This window comes from Poecilia formosa, unplaced genomic scaffold (genome assembly GCF_000485575.1).
Source record: "Poecilia formosa unplaced genomic scaffold, Poecilia_formosa-5.1.2 Scaffold133, whole genome shotgun sequence".
NCBI classification, from domain to species: Eukaryota; Metazoa; Chordata; class Actinopteri; order Cyprinodontiformes; family Poeciliidae; genus Poecilia; species Poecilia formosa.
This window is the reverse complement of record NW_006800072.1, coordinates 557630-571138: the sequence shown is the minus strand read 5'-3', so window position 1 is coordinate 571138 and position 13509 is coordinate 557630. Positions and strand designations below refer to the sequence as shown.

The following is a 13509-nucleotide window of genomic DNA, read 5'->3' as shown; positions in this document are numbered from 1 at the left end:
TAACTTCAGTCAGCAACAAAAACTTTAAGAGCAAAACTCTTACAAAACTCTACATTTAAAAACAATAGCAAGTTATGTCCCTTATTTTTTGGCATCACTCCTAGTAAATACATTTTACTTAAAGTGGCAAAAACTATGATCATGAGAAAAAAGGACAACTTATGAAGTTCTACAAATTTTTTTGTTGTGTAAAATACAAACCATGATTTTGTGTTGGGGTTTTATAACAAAGAAAGCATAAGTCTATGACAATAAGAGCACTCATTTCCTTTGTAATTGTTTAAAGCTAATCTTCAACCCAATGATTAAAAAGACTTAAACGAAAAAAGGAAAAGACGCCTTGTACATTTTTTCTATTCTTTTGATATTTTTATGCAGATACTGCATGAACATCTATTAAAACAGCTAAAACTTTTCTATTTGTTCTCCATCTTTATTAATTACCACCATTTAAATTCAACACTGCTCAGCTGACTATCTACTGAAATGCTGCTCTGGAGTTGTATCCTGTGCAGACAAAAAATCTTTATCTTCTGCTCTTCTTGGTGATTAGAAGTGTTCAGGTGAGTGGCTCCCAAAGTTTCAGTTTCTGGATCAGCAAAACAGCAGCAGTAGAGACTTGTATATCTTTAATTATGAGCTGAAAGCAGAAGGGAAAAAAGTTTCTGCAGCCCTGGGAGGATTTGTCTTTTGAGTCAGGACTTAAGGTGTACCAAAGCCCTAGACTGTTTTCTGGTCTAGGGAAACAGGATTTCATTGCTTTTGAGTTAATTCACAGCATTTGCCATTTGCACATAAAGCAATCAACATTCACTTAAACATATCCATATATATATATTTTATTCTCAATACGGCAAAATACAAAGAATATTTAGGACAGACTCCCATTAGTCACAATTAATACTCACTTCACAAGAATGCTTTTAAATTACATAACCTAAGTTTGAAGATCAAACTCAACAGGTACCTTTAAAACATATTGCATCCATCATATATAGTATCTCTATCAGTTCTCTTAAAAGTAGCCAAATTCAGATTATTGTACATTGTGTATGCTGCTGGTCTCACTACGGAGACAGCTTTTTTTTTTTTTTCTTTTTTTAGAAAAGTTCTACAACATACTGTAGAAACTGCTACAACTGCTCTGAGGTGAGGCGAAATCCCTCAGTTTCAAAAGACATGTTGGACACGGTAAATTCATGTCTCTCTTTCTCAGGAGGAAGCAGACAACAGACTGTACACGTCATCCATCCAACACGTGAGCTCAACAATATACACGTAATGAAATACACAGCTCCATATCAAATACAGAGAAGACAAAAAATATCCGCATTTGGATTTAAGAGACGTTACCGATTATGTGGTGACTGTGATACTATGAGACAGTGAAGAAGAAGACAAAGTATACAAGCACGTTAGAAGAAAGATGGAGAAATCAATTTGATTTACAGTGTTAACACACTGGGATTTCATCTGTAACAACTTGGGGGAAGAGAAGGAAAAAAAATATGTGCATAAAGTATCTCACAATATATTTACAGTATTTTTTTTCCTTTCAATTTAATTAAAAAATGCCAACCTGGAGTAAAAAGTTACCCTTAAAGACATGTTATATTTACAATTTATACAACTGTATTTAAATAGAAACATGCAAGTGTTAACATCTTCCTAACGAACGTCCAAAAAGAATAAAAAATTAAAAATAAAAGCAATAACTTCATCTTACCCTGGATTCGTTCAAGTTAGATTAATTACTACTTACAAAGAAATCTCATCAACAGCTCAAAAACATTTACATCTTCCTATTTCATAAAATAATTGTTAAAAAGGTGAAAAAGAAAAAAACAAATGGGCAAAAAAAAATAAATAAGCGTGAGTAGCAAAACTGCTAAAGATCATTCTAATGCTATTTTCTGTTTTTAGATTTCACTACGAGATGGTGTAAGGAGCACAAGGCGCAGATCTTAACTTACAAAGTGTACCAGTGTATGAAGACAGTGATTGGGTCGGCGAAACCCACTGAAGAAAAGACAACTCCAGCTTTTGTGTTTGGTTATAAAAAAAAATAATTATTATGTACACAAATATTATACAACATTACAGAAAATTGCAAAAGCTAAAGGCATTGGCCGCTTGAGTTGAACAGGTTTCTCACTGAGGTGGAAAAAAGAAGGAAGAAAAATCTGAAGCATAAAAATGATTTCCATCCCCTTAAAGATTTTTTTTTTTTTTTTTTTGTAAAAATCCTGCATAGATCAAAAATAATACCTCCTCTGACTTTGTCCTCTTGAAGTATAAGAGAAAATAACAGTATTCCCTCTAGCAATAGAAGTCCAGGGAGCCAGTGGAAAAATCTAAAATATACAAGCAACAAGAAAAATGGTCCAAGCTGGGCCAAACAGTAAGCAGTATTTGGGTTTTAAAGAAAAAATAAGAATAAAAAAAAAAAGCTAAATAAATCTCCTAAACTTTGTGGCACTTTCTCATTTTATCAAGAAAAATCAACCAATAATTTTAGCACAAGTACTATTTGACCCAAGCTTGGGATTTCCAGCATGTTGTCTTAATCAAAATCAAAAATAAAAGTTTCTCCAAGTAGTGACAATGGCATCTAAAAACCCTTAAGCATTATAACTACAGATGCACCAATCAGTCAGAGATCAGAATCAGACAATTTTCACCTCAGTCTGCAGCTCAAATTGAGAAAATGCTGAATTTTTTTCCCCTAGTTCACTAAATGTCATGTATTTTCAGTATTTAAAAGTATCACCAATTGAATTTGAACTTTTTTGAGATTAACAGACGAATGATCGAAACATATGGTTTGGTTCGTAGATTTATCAAAGAACCTACAGAAAACATTTCCCGTTTTCCATGTTATGTTCTTTAAAAAGGGGGAAAAATATCCAAATTGGTCAAAATCGTAACGTGTGGGTCTGATTTAAAAGAAAATTGGAAGCCTGATTGGTGCATCTTTAACTATAAGCTTTATTAGCATTACTAATTTAACATGTCTGGAGAACAACCAGCTGTATTTACTCAATGCTTCTCCTATTTTCTTGTAAGAAAAGTATAATTTCAATTTTAAAAATGTCATTGCTTAGGAACAACAACAGTACAAACACGTGTTCATATACTTCCCCCCCATAATGAGTCTTGCATTTTGCTCTAGCTAGAAGACAAATGATCTGCTTGGCATATAAATAGAATCTATAGTGGTCGTTATATTTCTTTTCTGAGATATACAAAATCTTTATCACATAAATACAACACTGCTAATCTCTGTCAATGATAAGATTTGTCCCTCTTATAAGAAAAAAAATCTCATCTTTACTTTTAATTTGTCTTAGCCCTGACGAATCAGAAAAACCTTGGTTTGTTTTAAAAACTACAGAATAAATAACTGCATTTGCATTGTATGTGTGGACACAATCTGCAATACTTTTGACAATCCCTGCAGTTCCTTAGAAAAATACACTGTTAACAAAGGGATCAAAAACAAGGGAATAACACCATGTGGGAGAGGCCCTTGCTTGAGGAAATTTCTAAAACAATGTAGTGGTAAAAGTGTCTCTCAGGAGCTGTTGACAGAATAAGTTTAAATTATTAAGCTAACTATCTCCTGCAGTTTGATAAGAATCTAAATTTCTGATGGACTGTCTCTGACAAATAAAATTACCCCGTTTTAAAAAATAACTTCTGAATGAGACTGTATCACCTGAAGCCCATTCTGGTATTTTCAAAATATGGTCGGAATCCTCCCTAGACTTTCCTCCAGAGAGCTGAAACTAACTATCTCTCTGTAATCCTCTTAAAAAGATTTAAAATTGTTTTTTCTTTTTTTTTTCTTAAAAAGTATAACTGCCAGCCCTAATTTGCTACTAAAAGATGATTACAAATGCCATCAAGTGAGGAAAAACATATTAAAAAAGAAATCAGATCTTATTGGTGAATTTTCCTGTAGCTCATTTACAAGGCACAAAAATGATAAAGAGAAACCTTCATTTTAAAGCACCTTTGGTGTTTCTGGGAGGTACTTTGGTGAAATAAAGTATAAAAACAAAGTTAAAAGCCAAAGTAGCCTAAAAAGCAAAAGGAAAAAAGAAATCACAGGTTTAGTGTACTCATAAGAAATAATCCCCACAGCACTTTTAGCAGAAGAGATAAAAAAAAGACCTTGAAGATTTTAATAGGAACGTCGAAATGTGAAGCCAGGCCAGAAGCTCTTGGGATATTTGATGCGGTGCTGCTGAAGGTGTGAGATTTTCTAAATTGCTCAGTGTTGTTTTGGCAAGCTGGTGCAGAAAAATGGACACAGTGTTGGAGATATGTCTCAGAGGATAACAGCATGTAAGAATACATGGAGGACCAGAGGTGGGCTGTGTTTGCAGATATGTATCTGTGTTGTGTCTTTGAGCACGGGCTGCTAAGTATGAAAGGCTGAGGTGTGTGTGTGTGTGTGTGTGTGTGTGTTTGAGGAAGCAGCTTGCAGCGATCAAGTCCTCGCTAGTGGCTAAGATTAGCGTCCAGTCGCAGCCAGTGGAGACCCTGCCGAGTGTAACGCACCAGTTCTGTCATGCTGCTGGTGTTGAAGATCAGAGGACCCATCACTTTGTCCAACTCAGAGAAAAAGTCTGGGAAAGCAAGAGAAAACAAACAAAAGCTGAACAACAGGTAACAGCTGAGCATCAAGTAAAAGCCAGAAGACTGTGACATTAAAAGTCACACAGTGACTCCTCAAAATCCATAGTGTCTCAAATCTCAAGTGTTTTCCAGTCTTCAACAGGTTTTCTTCCATTTCTTCCTTGTTGAAGAAATTAATCCCCACAGCGTGATGCTGCCATCACCATGTGCTATAGTGGAGATGGTCTTTACAGAACATCTGTACTGAGATTAAATCAGACACAGGAGGACTATTTCCTAATTAGGAAACTTCTGAAAAGTTATTTGGTAATTATCTTCTAGGACTTGTACAGAAAAGAAGACTGAATAAATCAGTCTGTTCAGGTTTTCATTTGGAAAACATTTTAAAAACTATGCATCTTTTTCTTTCCACTTCATAAGGGTGTCCTACTTTATTCTGGTCAATCATACATTTTAATTAAAACACTTCAAAGTTTGTTAATTTTATAGATTAAGTTATTTAAATGATTCTGAATCCAGTTTATCAATATATGAATTTGTCATTTTAATAACGGGTCCACTGTTTTCTAAAAGCAGAAACCCAATTTCTATCCCTTGCTTATGGAGTTTTGACATTTTGGAAATTTTGCCTTTTATAAAACCTTATCTAATAAATTCTGTCTGCATTTCTTATTCAGCACTGATTTTATTTTTTCTTTCAAATAATAATTAATATGTGAATGCAAGAGTCATGACATCTGGAGCCAACTTAAGTACATCTTACAACAGATAAGTTTGGAATAACAAACTATAAAACCTGCCCTTTTACCTTTCTGTTCCTTGGAAACCTGCTCCGCCTGGTCCCAGATCTCTGTGGCGTACAGGAAGTTGGAGGTGACCTGGACGTAGCTGGCAGCCATCTGGTGGATACGCTGAGGTATGGTCACAGAGGAGCTGGCACTGCTGTTGCTGCTGACTGACGAGTAGCTTCCTGCTGTGCCTGGTGAGAGTTTGGGCGACACTGGAGAGGGCATTCCTGCTGCCTTACTGCGGACAGAAACAGAAAAATAAGTTTAATGGCTGTTTTTTTAGGATATACACGCACTGCCTCACAAAACTTCTTCTCATAAATTCAGATTTGGAAATTGTGGCATGCGTGAGAAATCGTGAAGTGATTGTGAATGCTTTTGCATGGCATTACATATGAAATGCATGTAGCAGAATATTTAAATTATCATACAATAACAAAGTTAACTTCTATAAGAAATGACAAGGTATGAAAAGTAAATATTTAAATGCAAGGATAAAAGGGATCACATTTTTTCTGAAAATCTATCAGGCATGTTTGTACAAAATCTGCAAGAAACATTTCTTTACACAATAAGATTACATTTCCAAACAAACAGAAGCAGATGACTTACTTTCCCATTCCAGGAGAGGGAGCCTGGGTGTTACTCAGAGAATTCTGTCAGGAGAAAAAAAGTGAAAGAACATTATGTGCAAAGAAAATGCATATTTACAGATGAAAACATCATGCATGGAATATTTTACGACATTTGAAAGCTTTCCCATGAAAACTGGATTGGAGTTTATAAAAGCTGGAATACCTTTAAATGTTCTGTGAGAGTTTTGGAGTATTTTAGAGCGCTGTCTTTCCTCAGCTTGAACAACCGCAGATAGAGAAGAGACTGGCATTTGAGACTGCAGAGAAAAATGTGGACAAAGACTTTTAGAAATCAAAAATGGAGTGACAGTTTATTTGGAAAGAGTCTATTTACGATCGCATTTCCATAAACTAGTTTATGAGGGTTCAGGACACTTCAACCACGTGAAATGAAGCATCATCATGTGGTGTCAGTAAATACACTTACCAAAGGACAGCTAGCCTCTTGTCTGCTGAAGTGGCATCTGGGGCCATGTAGCTTTTTAACTTCATAGTGTATCTGAGTGCAAAGGCAGGATGGAGTTGTAGGTTAATAACAGACAGGACTGCAGGATATTTACATAAACCATAAAAAAACATTTTCAACTTTGCAGGAGCAGCAGAACTTGACAATCTTCATTAAATCTTAGACCCACGAAAAGTTTCATACCAAACACAAGCAAGCTGTGTTTAGTAATTCCTCAATTTTTTGTGTGTGTTTGTTGTGTTTTTGCTAACCTGATGAGCTCCACTGTTTCAGCATACATCGGGAAGGGAGACTTGGCTTCTTGCGCGCTCTTCTCCAGAGCGTTACCGCATTCGATGAACGAGACCACGGCATCCAGGTAGTACACTGCCTTTTCAAAACGGTTTGTCTGTGAAAGAGTGTGATCAAAACACTAAGAAATTGTGGGGCAAATACTTTTATTGTGTCTCTAAATGCAGAACTAAATGTTAACATTTTATTCATTTGACAAACTGCAGTTTTCACACTAACAGCATACGTTTGTTGATTTTGCACTGGAAGTTTTTGTGTTGCCCTTTGACTCCAGCAGCAGGGTACAAATAACTTTACAAAACTGAAACATTTTTAAGTTTGTAAATCTGTATGTGAGAGTATGCAGCTAAAAGATGTTGGTTCTGTAGCAGCGAGATTATGACTCATGAATTTGAAACAGAACAATAAAACAAAATCATATTTTAAAGTAGACCTGCATACAGCAGGTAACGTTACAATCTATTCAGCTATTAAACTTTTTGTTGTAGAGCAGATTGTGAATAAATGACGAGACGTAATATCTAACCAAATAGATCCTTTGCAAATCAAATGTAACAAACGTAGAAACTGCAATAAAGATTAAGATTCAACATCTTGCACTGGACTAATTTTGTGTACGTAATATTAATTTGGACCTTTGAAGTACACAGATTCACTGCTCATCTACCTAATGCAGCTGGCTTCACTTCATTTTATGGTTTAGATAAGATGAACCATTAGTTTAGATGCTGAAACCAAACATATTAGAAATACACTGGCTTTACCAAATGAAATGTTTACATTTTTATTGTACTGTTTTATGAATTTAAAAACCACTATTACTGAATCGAAACTGTGTTTTGATGACTTTTAGGTTCATGATCAACTTACTTTGTGGTTAAGTTGCATTTAAAAGCAGTCTTTAGGTTAAGTTTTGTTTTCCTTTTCTCTCATTTTAGTTAATCAGTACCAGGAGAGACGGGGTTTTTATAGGTTCATGTTATGCTTGATCGTTAGACCAAACACTAATCTACCATATTGATTTCTCTCTCTTCTTCTGTACATGAAATTGTGAACGATTTAGAGTATAATTAATATTTCAGATGAGTTTTGGATAATTCATGTACTTTATAAAGTTTACCAAAGTCTCTTAATTTTATGAATATTTGTTTATGAAACTAAAGTCCTCTCAACTGCACAGCAACTTGCATAAAAACACCACCGATTCTAGCAGTAAACTTTGTTCTTACCAGTGCATCTGCATTGTGCTTGAGTGTCTTAGCCTCTTGCAAGTAGTGATCAGCTGAATGAACCCTGAAACAAAATTATAAGCAGGTCAAACAAATTTACTAATGTGTATAATTGACTAAAAAGATAATAATTTCCGAAAAAAAAAATAAAAAATTAAAGCTACATCTCTTCCCTAAACAGGCTAAAAATAACACAGAGTTCTATCAGCTGGTCTTTCACAATGGATTTATCCAGTTTTTTTTCAGTCATCCAGGCAGATCTATAAACAACCTCCCTGACCTCCAGCAGCTTCACACAAAAGCAATGCAAAAGAGCCACAGCAATCTCTCTGTCCCACAGAGGAAACGGATCCTCCTACCTGTCCTCAAACACCATCTTGGATCTCTGAGACCTAGAGCCGTCCGTGGAAAGAGGAGGCACGGCCAGCTGGTTAGTAGATATTTTCTCCTGCAGAAAAACAAGTTTTGTTACATTAGAAAAACAGAGTAATGGACAAAAAAACATTGTGATTCTGTAAATTTGGACATATGAAAACAGAGAACTTCTTCCTCACATCGACTTTGCCGTCGCGCGTGCTTCGTCCCTTGTCATCTCCTTTTTTGTGTTTGGAAGTGGAGCTACCCTTGCTGCCATGGCTACCTGCTTTTTTACTCGTGCTGCTGCTCGATAGCAACGTGGATGATTGGTTTACCGTCCCCTTTCGACTTGGATGGTCTGACTTGGGTGTCCGCAGAGGACCCGATATGGAGGGAGAGGGTACCGGCTCCTCTTTCTTCTCCAAAGGTCTCTTTGACCTGGTGGAATACAAAGCATTGCTCTGATAAAGCTGTAATAACAGACATAATTTGCAGCTATAAAGTTCTTAGAGTGAAAACAGAGGAAGACGACATGTTAACATTACAGGTACTTCATTACCAAGACGTAATCAACAAGCACATATCATGTGAATTTCTGATTTACGCTTAATGATAATGGGTTTATTTTCTGAATTGTAAGAGAAGTAAACAAGCTTGTGAATACATTTGCTTTTCCTTACAAAATGAGGCAGTGCTGGTGCACCAAGTGGGCCAGAGTGGAGTGAATCATTATAAGGACAAAGACAGAATACTCACTCTTTACTGCTGGTTTTATGAGGAGACTGAGTTTTATCATCTGGCTTGAATCGCTTACTCTCTGGCTTCGTGCTTTCCTCATCGGTCTGAAAAAAAAAAAAAAAAAAAAAAAACATCAAAAAATCTCAGGAAAACTTTGATTTATAAGTGGTTTGCGTCTTGTTTTAAATTTAACAACCTATAAACTTGTACTATGCGTTACGTATTCCTGTTTTTTGCAATAGTGAAAGATAAATCTCTCTTTTTTTTATTTGAATTTCTTTTATTTTTGTGGCATTTTTAAAGCCCTGTGGACATTTTTTCTGCTTCTTTTTCCCCCTCTGATCCACATTCAAAGCCTTGGGAGACACTTGTTTTGGTAAAAATTCAATTTGTGGCGTATCCACATGGCCATAAAATCCAGAAATTATTCCTCTTGCATTGAATGATATTAGAAAAACACTTGAACACCTGGAATATATTAGCTAACTTGGAGTGATTTTAATGCTGTGTACTCTGTTGCTGTTGACCATATAATCAGAACACATTGTGGAGCCCTAGCTGACCGCAACAGAAACAACCGCTTCTTTTTTTTATAAGAAATTTGTAATATTAAATAAAAACAATTTATTTTTTAAATGACCTTTAAATTATCTGACTTGTTCAGTTTGGTTGGATCACCTTGATTATTGTTTTTACCTCCTTTTCTAACAGACTTTTTCCTTTCACTTAACTTTCTAAATACATATGCTTGGATACTGGACTCTTTTTTTACAGTCTTTTATTGTGTGTATGTAATATTCTAATGTAATGACAAAATGAAATTTGAGTTAGTAGTTGTAAGCAACAAAATGAAAATATTTGACATCACTGTATGTGTAGTAAATGTAAATGAGCGTCACTGAAAAAAATAACTGAAATGAACTTTCTGATGATATACTAGCTTATTGAGATGCACCTGTATGTGTATGTAAATAGTCTTACATATTAGTATATGTATTTAATTACAAATGTGAAGAAATATTTATGGTCCATATATGTACAAATAAATGATGATGAAACAACAGAAACAAAAACGGTTAAGCTCGGCTAAAATATGAAATGGAAAAAAGTGGAAGACAACTGAATGTGATAAGCAAAGAGAGAAGGGGAAGGATATTTCCAAAGAAACGCTTCCATCTTCTTTTTTTAAACATTTTAAGATGTTAAGAATGTCTTTACATATATTTATTTCCAGTGTTAAGACATTAAAAACCTTCGTAATAAAAAACCCTACCTTGTGTTTCCTCTTGGACTTGCTCTGCTTACTGCTTTCTCGATCTTGAGAATCTTCCCTCTCCACTTTAATCTCTGCAGGCTCCTTGTAGGGCCGCCCTGGGATCCTCGACAGCAAGCTGAGATCTATGCGAAATAGGAAGGAAAGGGAAGGGAATGGGTTCATTTCGTCCAAAATAAAAGGAACACCTCGGTTAAAAAAAACATACATCACACCAAACAGAGGAAATTTTTTCCATGTTACTGTAAGGCGTATAAGAAGTTTTGACTAACCAATCTTGACGAGTAAAACTTGCTGCTGAGGTTGTCTTGTGGGGTAGCGCTCCTCTGGGTCGCTGAGCGGAGACAACATGGGCGAGAAAACGCACACAGGAGTCCGGATGCTCTCCGTATACTTGGGAGTCTGTGACGAGGACGGAATGCTGTCGTTTCCCTCGGAATCAGACGAAGAAGAGTCTGTAGAAAGAATTTCACGAGACTTGGTTTGCGCCTTGGTCTTCCGCTTGTCTGTGGTTGTGGTGACAGAAGCTGCCGACGGCCGTGGAGAAGACTTGGGTTCTTTTTTGATGCTTGGTTTGCGTGAGCCTTTTGTGGCAGCAATGGGCCGGAGAGGAGGAATCTCTGGAGCCGGTTCAGTCTCCACTTTCAGACCTCCCTTGGGTTCCTCCACCACTGGGGGCTTCTCAGACTTCTTAGGCTGCTTTTTACCGACTCGTATTCTGGGATTTGTTCCACCTTCGCTCTGGGCGGGGGACTTCTGTCGCCCCCGGCCACCCTCGGTACCCTTGTCCCTGCTGGGTGGTGGGGGGGCAGAGTCTTTGGAGCTGTAGTCTCGGCCTTCTTTTTTACATTTGGGTGGAATCAACCAGTTGTCCAGCTGCCACTTGTTGGTCACAGGCTGTTCAGGCTGAAGCGGAAACAGCAGAACGCAGAATTAAGAGAGGCAATCGGAAAGTCAAATACAATGTTCAAAATTACAAAATTACAAACACTATTCCACATTTTATTGATGCATCTCAGGAACATGGCCAAAAATAAAAATAAAACAAAACAAAAAAAACTTATGTCAGTTGAACAGGCTGTAAAAAAAAAAAATCTTTGGGCTGGACAGTACAGCTGAGAAACTTAACACAATATAAGCGCTTCATAACAGTTGATATCAATAACTATTGATCAGTTTATATTTTTAACAGCTAAAATATTGCCAAGTAGTGGCGTGACCTCTCCTGTTTCATCCACCATTTTCTCTCCACGTTGCTGTTTTATATTTTTAAACAATTTTGAGGCAAAACCTAAAACTACTACTGCGCAAGTTACTCAACATGTTGTTGCTTGGTAACCAAAGAGTGAGTGAGTTAGTTGATGCCACCAGCCTTATTAAGCTGGTCTTGAAAGGTTGAACAGCAAAGTTTTTCCTCTGCCTAATCCTCCCAGAACTGTTCTTCCCAGAACTGTTGTCCATAAACAGTTCATTGAACTGTTTATGGACAACAGTTCAATGAATATTTGACATATTGAATATTCTATGAGATATATTATCTATTGATACTGATCATATATCTACCACGATATATATTGTTATTGAACTATTGTTCCGCCCTATTTTAAGTAAAATACAGTTTCCAAAATTTATGAACCAAATGTTTGGTCCATAATGGTGACCAGATTTTTTTTTTTGTTTTTTGTTTTTCTTAGCCATAATTGTCCAAGTAAAAGAAAAACAAAACTTAAAATATTTGACTATGTGTAAATCTATATATGGGTTTCATTTTGTTGCTCTTGTAACTTACTGAGACACACCTATCTAGTCTAAATGTTTTTTTTGCGGCCCCACAGTTTAGTACGATGTTGAGTGAGTGATTACTTCAGGAGAGGCGGTCCGTGGGCGCTCGTTGGCCTCGCTGTCCGTCGTGCTGCTCTCACTCTCGCTGTCAGAACCAGAGCTGCTCTCGGAGCCGCTGTGGCTGCTCGAGTCATCCCTAGACGGCTCGGCAGCTTCACTGTTATTGCTGTCGGATGGACAAAAACAGAAAGTGCTTAAATCTTACAAACAGCAACAGGTAAATGTAATTCTCTCACCCACCATGAGGACATAAAACATTTAAATTGACATATGACTTTAGGTAATATTTATGTTTGTTTTTTTTAAGATTTAAAACAAAATTTTTAATATTTTTTAACATGTACCATCTTGATTTTTGGTAAATTTAGCATTCTATTTTTTTTTTACAATGCTAAGTAAGTTAGCATTATAATGCTAAACGTAGCAGGTATTGATTCACTCTATAAGATTATTGCTGAGATTTATGTCAACATTAAAATATTAAGAAAATGGCTCTACAACTTATCTTTTCTGTTTCAAACAAAAGCAATTTAATAATGGTGAAAGGTTTGGTTGTAATATTTTCTGACTAGCTTAATTAAAAAGAACAAAGACAAACTTTGTAGTACCAAAAAGTGAAATATGTTTAATGGCTGGATTCATACTGCTAAGCAGATATGATGCTGGCTCTAAGTAGGCATTTTATTAAAAAAAAAAAACAGACGGTAACACTACAGGGCCAGTTTTAGAAACGTAGTATCCCAAAATATGCATACTGAAATAATCCACTTTTAATAAAATGTAAAATGCCATTTAAGTCACAACCTGATGGACTCGAACAACACTGACTTCTTCATGCTGCCAACCTCACCTTGCTGATGTGTTCCTTGAGGCATTCTTGGATTCTTGTTCTCCATCGCTGTCCTCGCTGCTGCTTACTATCAGATCTTCCTTCAGCATGCTGAGCAAACAAAATTTTGAGATGATGAAAGCTAAGTGCTACAACTGCTGCTTCCAGGGCTTGAGTTTTGTCTAGTTTTTATTAAGTCCAAGACAACAAATGTAGTTATTTAAATTTTAATGTGAATCAATGAAGAAGGAAAAAAAAAACATGCACTTCTGACAAGCCACACACTTACGTGCTATCTTTAGGCTGGTGGCTGCTGGAGCTCTTTGATGAACTACCACGCTCTAAGACAAAGAAAATTAAAGTGAAACTTTACAGAAATACATAGTAGGTACACAATTAATTGTCAACATGAACAAA

The 13509-nt window shown here is 36.2% G+C and overlaps 1 protein-coding gene across 3 annotated transcripts in view; it reads right to left on the bottom strand.

Annotated features, from left to right (window-relative positions):
• Positions 1 to 823: 823 nt before the first annotated feature.
• Positions 824 to 13509, bottom strand: part of aff4 (AF4/FMR2 family, member 4) — a 31600-nt gene continuing 18914 nt past the window's right edge. For 2 of the 3 annotated variants that reach the window (XM_007562032.2, XM_007562031.2), the window contains exons 7-21: positions 13382 to 13433; positions 13114 to 13203; positions 12285 to 12429; positions 10694 to 11327; positions 10422 to 10546; positions 9167 to 9252; positions 8608 to 8848; positions 8413 to 8501; positions 8054 to 8117; positions 6785 to 6921; positions 6495 to 6566; positions 6231 to 6324; positions 6045 to 6088; positions 5453 to 5670; positions 824 to 4634 (exon numbers count right to left, since the gene is read on the bottom strand). In XM_007562032.2, the coding sequence (XP_007562094.1) occupies positions 4507 to 4634; positions 5453 to 5670; positions 6045 to 6088; positions 6231 to 6324; positions 6495 to 6566; positions 6785 to 6921; positions 8054 to 8117; positions 8413 to 8501; positions 8608 to 8848; positions 9167 to 9252; positions 10422 to 10546; positions 10694 to 11327; positions 12285 to 12429; positions 13114 to 13203; positions 13382 to 13433 (2219 nt within the window). In that variant the 3' untranslated portion in view covers positions 824 to 4506. The remainder of the gene's footprint in view (positions 4635 to 5452; positions 5671 to 6044; positions 6089 to 6230; positions 6325 to 6494; positions 6567 to 6784; positions 6922 to 8053; positions 8118 to 8412; positions 8502 to 8607; positions 8849 to 9166; positions 9253 to 10421; positions 10547 to 10693; positions 11328 to 12284; positions 12430 to 13113; positions 13204 to 13381; positions 13434 to 13509) is intronic. The other variant, XM_016676370.1, reaches the window with a different exon arrangement.